Source organism: Podarcis vaucheri, assembly GCF_965113315.1.
Source record: "Podarcis vaucheri genome assembly, chromosome: 1".
Taxonomy (NCBI): Eukaryota; Metazoa; Chordata; class Lepidosauria; order Squamata; family Lacertidae; genus Podarcis; species Podarcis vaucheri.
In genome coordinates, this window is record NC_138759.1 from 22,178,477 (window position 1) to 22,191,033 (window position 12,557).

The 12,557-nt window shown below is 45.3% G+C and overlaps 1 protein-coding gene across 1 annotated transcript; it reads right to left on the bottom strand.

Moving 5' to 3' along the window:
• Window positions 1-3,425: 3,425 nt before the first annotated feature.
• On the bottom strand, window positions 3,426-10,848 carry LOC309535624 (kallistatin-like). The gene is made up of 5 exons (XM_082228920.1): window positions 10,716-10,848; window positions 8,166-8,819; window positions 6,071-6,341; window positions 4,765-4,912; window positions 3,426-3,761 (listed from the first exon to the last, which is right to left on the bottom strand). Exons 2-5 carry the CDS (start codon window positions 8,797-8,799, stop codon window positions 3,570-3,572), a joined length of 1,245 nt encoding a protein of 414 aa, XP_082085046.1. The 5' UTR covers window positions 8,800-8,819; window positions 10,716-10,848; the 3' UTR covers window positions 3,426-3,569.
• Between the last annotated feature and the right edge of the window lie 1,709 nt (window positions 10,849-12,557).

The window sequence follows — 12,557 nt, forward strand, 5'->3', positions numbered from 1 at the left end:
GATCCGTGGAACGGTCAATTTATAAGAATATTTTGAAAGTTTGCGTAATTGGAGAAGGCCCTTATAGACAGGAAGTAATTAATTACAGTGGATACATTGTAGCAATTCAGTTACGCTAATCAATTGCTCTTTGACATAGTGGATCAATGAAGGGAGCATATGGGATTACACTGCAGTACCAGTGTAGTAAACACAAGATGGCGCTGTTTGGTTGTGTTCATTGGTCCGTGCTTGACAGGTCATTTAAGTAAGTTGTTTTGAACCCCCAGTCTACCTTGCCTTTGGGCAGATCGCTTGTCTCCCTTTGAGTTTTTTCTCCTGGCTGCCCTTATTTGCAGGAGCCGTTTCTTAATACTCAAAACTATTATTAGGGGAGCAAGTTCTTTCTTGGACATGAATGCAGATTGTTGTATAAAGTTTTTCCTAGGTGGGGTTGTGGGGCGCTGATGTTTGTCCTCTGGCTTTTGACAGGAACGGAACTGCTGGAAGCGCTATCGGTTCCTGACTCCGTGGCATGTCTGCCCCCCCCCGGGTGTCCTTGCATGTTTGCATCACCATGGGCATATGCCCCAGTTGTCTGAAGATTTGTATCTGTTAAATAAACGGTCTTTCGTTATTTTCCTGTCTGACCGCTTTATGTTTTTTCTGAGCGCTAAGAGTATTGGAACAGTGTAAAGGGAAATGGCAATCTAATACCCTTAGGGATATTTACAGTTTTCACATATTCAGTTACATAGTTGTCAACTTCGTTATATACACACATTTGAGAAGATACGTTTTTGAAAGCATATCTGACAGTTTCTTGGACCGGATCAAAGTCACGCTCTTTATTCAGTTGGTCCTTATTCTTTTCGGTAGCCAGAAACAAACCTCCTTTAAAAGCAGACACACATCCTGTCTTGTCCTGATCACAGGACACATTACTACAATACCAAATCATACCAAATCATAATGCAATCAAAAGAGCCAATTACCGTTTTTTCATTCTATAAGATGCACTATTCCCCTCCTAAAAAGTAAGGGGGAATGTCTGTGCGTCTTATGGAGCAAATGCAGGCGGGAGGCTCTGCTCAGCGCTCCCTTTAAAGAGCCGCATGGAGCATGTGTGCGGCTCTTCAGGGCTTTTCCCCGAGGAGGGAGAAGGGCTGCCCTTCTTCCTCCTGGGGAAAAGCCCCCAAGACCTGCACACACACTCCTCGCACTCTTTAAAGGGAGCGCGGCTCTTGGGGGAGCCTTAGCCACGTGCAGCCTCTCCCGGGCAGGGAATGAAGGCTCCCCTTGCCCAGGAGAGGCTGCGCGCGGCCAGGCAAGAAGCCAGGACAGCTGCGATCCCGCTGGCTGATCTAGGTTTTGGCTTAGCCACGCAAAGTCTCCACAGGGCAGCGGGGAGCTATCCCTGGCTTTTGTGGGAGGTGGGAAAATGGACAGAGCACACGGCCCCCACCTCCCAGAAAAGCCGCCAAGAGCCGCGCTCCCTTTAAAGAGCACACGGCTCTTGCGGGAGCCGTACAGTGGTACCTTAGGTTACATACGCTTCAGGTTACAGACCCTGCTAACCCAGAAATAGTGCTTTAGGTTAAGAACTTTGCTTCAGAATGAGAACAGAAATTGGGCTCCGGCGGCGCAGCAGCAGGAGGAGGCCCCATTAGCTAAAGTTCAGGTTAAGAACAGTTTCAGGTTAAGTACGGATCTCTGGAATAAATTAAGTACTTAACCTGAGGTACCACTGTATTCAGGGCTGTGTAGGAAATTGCCTTTCAGGCAAATTGGGTTTTGTCTACATCATACCAATCATCACATGTTTGGTGGTTTAGGCACTGGGTAACCTTGGTCTTGGCTGGAGGGGGCGTTTGTACCCTCGCCTCACCTTCCTGAAATTGGGTACCCCGATAAAGGGATCTGTGTAGGAGTTGCTTCTGTCCGTATGCCCAAATGGGGACCTGAGCCTCAGTGCTCCTCTAGGCAGCAATCCCTGCCAGGATTACCCCATTTGATGTAAGTCATAGGAATCCCCACTGCTGGGTTGACCCTTGAAGTCATTTCTGGCAGACGGTCCAGAAGTAAATTGTTATCCATTGCCTAGGCCAAACCTCTTCATCTGTAGTCAATAAAGTTGTGGCCTGATTCGATCCCATACTGATTGTGTGGTGCCCTTCATTTCTGGTCCGCATGGTGAAGTGGCAGGTGGGATGCATGACCTGGGTCTGCAACTTTCTGCTTTGTGCACGTGTGGGCACTCACTGGGGGCCTGACTGGTATCTGTGGTATGCAGTACAGTGGTGCCTCGCAAGACGAAATTAATTCGTTCCGCAAGTCTCTTCGTCTTGCGGTTTTTTCGTCTTGTGATGCACGGTTTCCCATAGGAATGCATTGAAAATCAATTAATGCGTTCCTAGGGAAACCGCCTTCAGACCAGGTCCGGGGACAGTCTGTCCCCGGACCTCTTCTGAAGGCTGGGGGGGGACAAGGGCTTTTCTTCCCACCCCCAGCATTTTAAAAAACCCCAGGACAGCGGAGGACTTCTCCGCTGTCTGGGCGATCTTAAAATGCTGGCAGGCGGCATTTTAAAATCGCCCCGGACAGCGGAGGACTTCTCCGCTGTCCGGGGCGATTTAAAAGCCCCTGGGAAGGCAGGCAGGGGGGACAAAAACTTTTGCCCCCCGCCAGCCTTCAGAAGAGGTCCTGGACCTCTTCTGAAGGCGGGGGGGGGGCGAAAGTCTTTGCTCCCCCCCGCCTGCCTTCAAAAGGTGTCCCCGCGGCGGCGGGAGGTGTCCCCTGCCCCCCGCCCGGCTTCGGAGCACCGGGAGAAGCGATCTCCGCGCAGCCCCTTGCTTCAAAAGTGGTCCGGGGGTAGCGGGAAGCGAAGCGCTTCTTCCCCGCTGCCCCCGGACGTCTTTTGCAGCAAGGGGCTGCGCGGAGATAGCGATCTCCCTGCAGCCCCTTGCTTCAAAAGAGAAGACCCGCTGTCCCCGGGGCAAGCTTCGTTTAGCGAAGCAAGCCCATAGGGAAATTCGTCTTGCGAGGCAACTCAAAAACGAAAAAACCTTTCGTTTTGCGAGTTTTTCGTCTCGCGAGGTGTTCGTCTTGCGGGGTACCACTGTATCTTCTACCAGCCTTTGTTTGAAGGAACTTGCACATTTTGCCCCATAACATTCTTTCTAGGGGGGAAGAACATTACTATTCTTGAAAGCTCTCTTTGGGGTTCCTGCCCAGGGGCACCAGTGAAAGCCTTTGCAGATGCCATGGAACCCACAGGTGCCAGGAAAGAAACTCCTGGCTTAATTTCAGTAACTCAATCACTCATGTTGTTCCCCTGAAATACACTGCTTATTTTTAAGTCTGTGAAGAAAGACAGAAAGATGGAAGGAAGGAAGGAAGGAAGGAAGGAAGGAAGGAAGGAAGGAAGGAAGGAAGACACCAAATGATTTTGCAGACAACTCAACTAGTGTTTAATTTGTTTGGGAACATGTTATAGCAATGGCCCTAGTACCTGATACCTAAAAGCATCTTTTCAAACATGCCTCATATTGGAAACCAAAGTTTTCTGTGCTGCGGCACAAGTTGTTCAGTCATGTCTCAGTAGGATTCTTCACTTTTCCCATGAACAAGACGGTGTTGGTTTTCTCATGAACAGTTACCATCAGAAAGGGGCGGTTGAACTTAACTTCAGGGGGCACGGAGTAGGGGACACTTTCAAAAACAGCAGTAGCTGCAGCTTCTGTGCCATTCTCATGGACATTTAAGTAAGCCTTGTGAATCGCCTGCAAAGAAAGATAGCAATACTCCAGTACAACATAATGACTGAACCAGGGTTTTAGTACGAGAAAATCTAGTTCTTCGAAACAGACAAATCCATTGAATGTCTTAAGAAACAGCTTCACGTGGTCACTTCTCATTCTGATTGGCTATTAATCTAGTCCTCCTAATCATCTCTAAGCATCATATTTTTGTATCAGTCAGCTTCAAGGAAGTGATGGAATTTTCAGAAAATCTTGCCTCTCCCTTAATGATGATGAGAAGCAAGATCCCTGTCCGTTCTGATGGTTGCCCCCCCCCCAAAAGCTCAGCAACTTTGAGGTTCATTCCCCTCCAAAAGTTGAACAACTTTTGTCTCCAGATTTTAAATTCTTGAAATATGGCAACTCTATAAAATACATTATATACTTATAATATACTTACAAAATTATGCTGCAGAAACATAGTGTATGTGTACACACACACACGGTTAATCAAAGGTTTGTTTGTTTGTTTGTTTGTTTGTTTTAAAAAGAGACAATGCATGAGCAGGTCAGACATAAGCAGGTATGTAATACAAGTATACAAGCAGGTACGTAATACATATAAATTACATTCCTCCTCCATCCCCATTAGCAAAGCTAATGAAACCTAATTTTCTGCTCATTAGCATTCAGAAGTGAGGAAGCTCTCCTGATGTTGTTAGATCCCAACTCCCCACAACCCCAGGCTACATGACCAAGGGTCGGGCATGATGGGAAAAGGAAGAAGTAGAGCTTCAGGGTCTCTCAATAAGTTCTGTTGGGAGACCAACTGCATTGGGGCTTCCCTTCAACTGTCTTCAAGCAAAGTTGGGATACAAAATATGTTTGGCTCCTCCTCTCCATGAGAGATGGGATTGTGGTTCAAGTACTCTAAATCCCAAATTATATTCATCTGAACCTTCAGACAAGTGTACCTCTGGCCTAAAATGCAGGGTGAAAGAAAATATAGAGCCTTTGGATAAGAGGGTGAATTGGAGGCACCTACCTTAGAAACCTTCAGCTCAGGCTTCCCAGTAATTCCAGAGAGGTCTGCTCTGTTTGTGAATACCTCTGTAATATTCATTTTTCTTAACATCTCTTGGAGAACATAGTTGCTAGAGATTGTAAACCTTGGAAGGGCAAGCTCTATTCTCCTGTTGAAAGAAGAACCAGAGGCTAGTGAGGTATTGCATGGGGTGGGGTGCATAATACAAATAATGACAATTTACATTATGGCTAGAGTATAATTGCTAAAAGGATTTAAATTTAAAAATGCTAGTCCATGATAACATTGCTAAAAAGGAATATATTAGTTTCTTTTTTGTAACAATGGGATTGTACCCACTACTAGTCCCACTCATTCCCAATGAAATGAATAGACAGGACTAAAATAGCTCTGTTACTATGACTACCCTCACCTGATATAGTCAGGTGAGGGTATAAAGGCTGTTCCTGGGGTGTGGCCATTGTCACACGCTGAGCCACATGCTAGAAGCCACAGATGAGAGCTGAGTGCAGGGGGGGGGGACGGATCAATAGTGGATGAGCTACCCAGAAGAAGCATGATGTGTCCCCCATCAAGGGAGTAGCCAGGATTTATTTTAGAGTGGGGCAGGCTTTATGTTATGGGGGCAAAACAGAGTTATCTGTGACACAATTGGTCAGTTAGTTAATTTTTTTGTTTTTTAGGCAGGGAAGCTGCCCTTGTGGCTACACCCATGTCCCCCATCAGATATATTGCCCCTCGCCTAACACCACATAAATAATAATAATAATAATAATAATAATAATAATAATAATAATAATATAATATTTATACCCCACCCATCTGGCTGGGTTTCCCCAGCCACTCTGGGCGGCTCCTAACAGAACATGAAGAAGGAGGAGGAGGAGGAGGAGGAGCAATAAAATATAAAACATTAAAAACTTCCCTAAACAGGTGGTCAAGATGGTCTTGTTTATCCCATAGTCATCACATTGGGTTCCAACAGAAATCAAGCATGTCTCGCAGTCTCTGGCTTCTGCTTGCTTCAAACCCACACACAAACATTTCCCCTGGCCTTTGACCTTCTCACCACCAGTCAGGAAAAAGAGATTGTGTCCCAAAGCAACTTCCTTTTTTATACTAATGACCCATACTTAGGGGCCATTATGGTCCTGTCCTGGATAATTCCACAATGGAATCGTTCACTGATCCAGGAATTAGAAGGGATCATAAAGCCTAATCCCAACCCCCAAATTCACAGCACATGCATTGAAAAGTGTGTGTGTGTGTGTGTGTGTGTTACATACTTTCCACTATGATCTCTTACCATGGTTTCACCAATTTCATCCATTTTAACAAAACGTCTTTGCTAAGAGCATTTTCCACCTGCTTCATTTTTCCTTGGTCAGGAAGAATAAAGAATGCTGAAACGTCACCCTTGTAAAGGAGCTTCACAACCTCACAGGATAGGATGTTATCACGGTAAGTGTCGAACCGGCTGTCTTTGTTCATCATCGGGACTTTGACCGTTGTTTGCTCATCCACATAGAAGTCTCCTTCACTTGTATGCAGGTAATTGAAAGGATTTTTCCAAAAGGCTCATGGAAATAACAATAACAGCATACATGTCATGGAGGGGAGTGAGGAGAAAGAGCAAACCAAAATAATATTTCACGCATAAAGGTGAATAGCTATTTCACACACTCTAAAATCAGGAATACATCAGGATTGACCTTCCCCTGTCCCCTGGAGTGTGAACAGAGACTGGGGGGGGGGGTTGGAAGGTTGCCATGGCAACTGGGTGTGAGCTGACAGGAAGAGTCTTGGGCAACTGTTGGTGGGAAGAAAAGGAAGAAGGCCTGGGAACCATCTTTGGGCAGGCTGGCTGAAGGTCTGAGCAGGAGATATGCCATGGCTGCACTGCTGTGGGAGATAAGCCCCTCTTGAAATGACCTTGTTGCAAGATCTGGACTCCCTCCATGCAGACTGAAAGTGTAAATAGGTGAATAAACCATGTTTCTTAGAGCTACAACAATCTCCCAGTGTCTCAGTTCTCCAAAGGAGAACCCCATGGGCTCTTGTTGCAGCTCGGCACAGAGTGTGGGTGCCCCACCACCACTTTTGTAACAATATGTTAATAAAGCTTTGCCTCTTCCAGGTAAGCAATGCAGTAACTTCATCATTCTAAGATGTGGGGGCAAAAGAGAACAGATGCTACCGTTCAGCCTTATTTTAGCTACTACAGTGGTACCTCGGGTTAAGAACTTAATTCGTTCCAGAGGTCCGGTCTTAAGCTGAAATTGTTCTTAACATGAGGTACCACTTTAGCTAATGGGGGCCTCCCGCTGTCGCCGCGCCGTGTTCTGTCCTGAAGCAAAGTTCTTAACCCGAGGTACTATTTCTGGGTTAGCGGAGTCTGTAACATGAAGCGTCTGTAACGTGAAGCGTCTGTAACCCGAGGTACCACTTGTATAGCTTTAATCCAAACCCCATAATCCTAATGGCTGGAGGGGTTTGGATGAAGTGGCGGCGTCCCTCAACTCCACACTCTGGCACTCTGCAAGGCTCTGCTGGTGGGGAACCTCTTTCCTCCATGCACCTGATCAAACAGTGGGTAGAAGCTACTGCAGGTGCTACCCCTTTCTGTGATCACCAAGTAAGTGCTGGGCGGAACTGGGTCAGATACAGATGTATGGATTACAATGCTGAAAAAAGGCTATTTAATTCTTCAATATATTTAATTCTTCAATATTATTATATTATATTATATTATATTATATTAATTATATTATATTATAATATAATATTATATTAATTATACAGTGGTACCTCAGGTTACATACACTTCAGGTTACATACTCCGCTAACCCAGAAATAGTACCTCGGGTTAAGAACGTTGCTTCAGGATGAGAACAGAAATCGCGCAACAGTGGCGCAGTGGCAGTGGGAGGCCCCATTAGCTAAAGTGGTGCTTCAGGTGAAGAACAGTTTCAGGTTAAGTACGGCTCTCCGGAACGAATTAAGTACTTAACCCGACGAGGTACCACTGTAATATTATTATATATTATCATACTCAGAGCCTTTAATAAACGCTCATGTTTTAGTGGTATCTTGAGACACATGTCTTTATAGCTCTGTTTCTACTTTAGTGCCCAATTGCTGAATCACATTTCCAGGAAAATGGGTATCACAATATATTTGATTTGTTTTGATAATGGTGGAGGTCAAGTTTCTGACAGATTTAAGGAACTTCTCTTTGATCAGAAGTCTGAGAAGTTTCTGCTCACACAATAGGCAGACGATGATTCCAGACTAAAGCACCAACAAATCTGGACGTAGAACCACAACTTAAAGTTTAAACTTCTCAGTTTAAAGAACATCTAAGAAGCAAAATGTGTATAAAAGAAGTCCATCTGACTTACCTGTCATGTAAATATAGTTCACAATAATCATCACAGCCTCTGGGTCAAGACCCTGGACAACATCATCTAATTTCCCATTGGTTTTGTTCTTTATATATCCATTGATTTGACTTTCAGCTACTGCAGGATTCATAAAGTTAGTTGGAAGAACATCTGCCTCATAAAAATGTTTGGCATCATCCAGGAACTTCTTCACGAGTTTCACTTGGTCATTTGTGAATAGGGCATTCCCAATGCTCAGCTGGATTTCAGCATTGGGGAGGTTCAACATGTGTAATAGATGGTGGAAACCCTCATGTATTTCCTGCTCGCTGATATCTGACTGGTTAAAGCCAAGTCCTAACAAAAGCTGACTTAATGTGGTGTTTTTAGCACCCAGTGACAGTATGGTCAAGGCAGCGGAAATGCTTAGAGGGGAAAAGATAATGTTCTTCTCAGCGGTCTCTGAAGCGACATGGTGATAGAATCGAAAGGCAAAGTCAGCATTTCCTTGGACTATCTTCACAGAAGGCAAATCTCTGTCACCTTCAGCAAGAGGAGAATTGCCATGGTCCTCCTTGTGGTCAAGAGTATGGTGACAGTGGGCAAAAGCACAGAGCCCAGCCAGAAGCAAAGACAGGTAGATGTGAGGCATTGTGTTCCTCTGGAAGTTCTCTGGGGGGAGGGGATCACATTTAAAAATGATCATTGCAACTATACAATGAAGGATGTTGGCATTGTGTTTAGGTCTACTTTATATTAACACCGCAGACAATCTTTATTTGTTGCTTTTGTCCTTTCCGGTCTCTTAAGCTTCTCTGGCAGCGGCGTAGCGTGAGTTCTCAGCACCCGGGGCAACGCAAGTAATTTGCGCCCCCTAACCCGGGGCAAGGCAAGTAATTTGCGCCCCCCCTAACCCGCGAGTTGCCGCTGGCGCTGCCGCCCAAACAACGCCGCTTGCCCGGAGGAGGAGGGGGGCAGAGAGGCGAGGAAAATGCAACTGCCCAGCAGCTGCAGCAGCACCGGCGGAGGCGGGGCTGTGAAGAGGGGCTGCCTGGCGCATCCTCCGCGGCGAGCGCTGAGAGCCGCTGCCTGCCGGGCGCCTTCAGCCCGGACGCGCGCACAGCTCGGCGGTTCCGCGAGACATGCGACTCCGCTACAGCCTGCGCCCGAGGCTCTTCGGCGACTCCGGAGGCAGCGAGCGCGCCCCCCCAGATGTTGCGCCCGGTGCGGCCGGCACCCCTGGCACCCCCCATGCTACGCCACTGTTCTCTGGTACTGTTGTGCGGAGGACTCTGGCTTGCATTTCAGCTATTGTCTGGCATTCTGGCAGAAAATTTTTAAAAACCCACTTTCCCTACTTTGGGGACAAAGTGATCTTTGTTAAAACCCATGTTTTTGTTTTAAAAAAAGAAACAAACATGCCAGCACTCATCCTGAAGACTCATCATGAAGTTGCTATAGGAAGTTCCAAAAATTTAACAATTAAAAAATAAATAAATGGTGCCAGTACTGTGTGCCCCCAGAAAAAGCACAGGTTAAAACCTTGTCAATAACCCAAAATGGAATAAGGTAAAAGACAGCAAAATTTGCCTGATGCTATTTCTTTTTTCTTTTTTTCGTTTTAATTTTGCATTGTTACATTCAGTTACACCTTTTATCATTCTTTACAATACATACTATCAACATTTATATTACTGTCTATTCATTTTTCTGATTTATACCATTGTGACTTCGCTCCATCCATGCTCAGCTTTCAATATTATTCATTACTATAATATTGTGTTAAGGAAAATTATTTACATATTCCCCATTAGTCACTTTTCTTTTTTTAACCTTAATTTTACGAACTTCAGTCAATGCATATCAATAAATTTGTTTTGAAACAATGTTTTGTCATATATTCTTCCACACATTCCCATTCTTTCTTTAATTTTTGATTTGATTGGAATCTAGTAGCTGCTGTCATTTTAGCCAGATCTATAAATTCACAAAGCCTGTTTTGCTACTCCGCTACTGAGGGAATGGTGTCCCCTTTCCAGTTTTTGACTAATGGTAGTCTGGCAGCAGCTGTGGCACATAAAAACACATTTTTCTTATCACTGGTGATGTCTTTTGAGACTAAGCATAGTAGAAATGCTTCTGGCTTTTTCTCAAATGATGTTCTAACATCTTTTTTAGTTCTTCGTGAATGTTACTCCAGAATGTTTTTATTTTCCCAAATCCCCACCATACATGATACATCATTCCCTCCACCTCTTGACATCTCCAACACAAATTTGATTTTAGTTTGTATATTTTGGCTAGTCTGACGGACGTCATGTACCACCTACTTGACTTCAGTACATGCCTGATGCTATTTCTAACCACCCTTTGCAACTCCCCATTTCTAAAGCTGCTTCTATTCTGCAGCCTCCTTTTCAACCCATTTTTCACCATCACCTCCTTTTTCATACCTGCTCCTCTTCTCTCCTTTCCTGACATCTCCATTTGCACACAGACCACCCCCATGGTTCCCTCCAAGCCAACCTCTGCTGTAGCAGCATCGGGAAAGGCACGCTTGATACTTACAGAACGTTCAGAGGTGTCTCTGGGAAGAAGCAGGGGAAACTCTTTGCAGTAAGCGGCTATTTATCTTGGGGCACTGTCTCCTTCATTAAACACAACGGACTAAGCTAAGAACAACAAATATTGACCATGGCTTGCACTGCTGGACACCAATAGTCCCAAGTCTACAGCGTTGTGACGATCACACAGGGTCCCTGGACGTTTGACGGTCTATTGATCCCTGTGCCACCACTGTGATTGCTTCCCTGCTGCCACTAACCCGTTTCTCTCGGGTACACACTGAGTCCAGACAGTTGTTAACATTAAACCAAATAAATAAGTTTATTTTATAAGCTTTAACAAGTTTATGGTTTCAGACAATTTTTCTTGTCAGTTTCTTAACCTTAGTTTCTTTATCGGCCTATACCTTCCTAATACTTTCTAACCGATCATCCCAACTGTTTAACTGACTCCTCTTAACATATTCTCTCACTCTCTCACATCAAACTAGCCCAACCTACAGACTTATCCTCCCTCTCCCTTCTCTAACTCGAGACTGACTTCTTCACAACTCTAACTCTAACTCCTCCCCTTGGGATCCTATAGGTTAGTCATTTTACAATTAGTTAACCCTTTCCTTATGAACCCAGTATGACGCCACCAACCTAGGAGGGCAAACACCACAAGCATACTGTCCCCTCTAGTGAGGATAAAATTGGGGGTGGCAGTGGGTTCTCCTGGCAATCTCATACCCCCAATTGTTCCATTTTAAGTGGGACATCATGGATCACAGAAGCCAATCCTGGATCCTGTTTGGATCCTGAAATGTCCCATTTAAGACGGACACTCTGGCACAAATCAACAGGGCCAACCCTGCTGTTTCCAAAGGTCCTGAAGGCAGGCCAAGGAGAAAGGGGGAGGAAGGAAAAGGAGGGAACTCATGCCTGTAGTAAAAAAACTTCCAGGGCTTAAGGGAAGGTCTTGGTTTTCGGGTAAAGTGTCTCCCTCTGTGTGTGAGTGACAGCTGTAGTTCTCTGGTGACAGAGAGAAGCAAGAGATAGAACTGGCTGATGTGTGGATGTGGGTCAGAAAAATGCAGGTCACACAACTGAAGTTGAAACCTGAAAAGAAAGAGGTGCTTTGCATTCTGGGCAGTGTTGCACATCCTTGGAAGGAGCAGCTCTGTAGTCTGGCGGTACTCCTGGATACAAAATTGTCACTATCCAAGTACTCCCTTGAATATCAACTTAATTGAAGTACATTGTCCACTGCACTGATAAATCTCCTCATTCCCAGAGGGCTAAACTATCCTAAATCCCATTATCACTTTTGAACGCCGGAAAGTCCATGGCAGTGATCTGCCCTTTTTGAAGATAGTTCCAGGAAATATTGGGTTTGCCTCTAGATTACACCACCAGCTTGCTTCCAGGCTTGCTTATAACAACATTTTCTTTTAATGTAAAGAGTGTCTGGTTCACAAAAAAGCATCCAATGTCAGGGGCTGGTCTGAATCGGATGCATTCAAAAATTCATCAGTGGGTTGTCGTTGTGGGAGTGGGACCTAGCTACCACCTCCCCTAAGGCCTTCTCCGCCGCTGTCTTGGCTTCTTGTACACTTTCTAATTCTGCCACCTTGGCCTCAAAGGAATGAACTTGATCCCAGGGGACCAGAAACTCATTGCACCTCTGACATGCCCATGACTTCTGCCCCATGGGGAGATAATCATACATACGCCGAGGGTGCAAAACATTGAAAATTCCTCCAAGTCCCTACTGACTTTCTGCATGCATGGTTGGTTATGTTGTCGTTGTTTTCATCATCCGATTAAGAGTTAGGGATTACATTGGGCAGAATGGGGTGCCCTG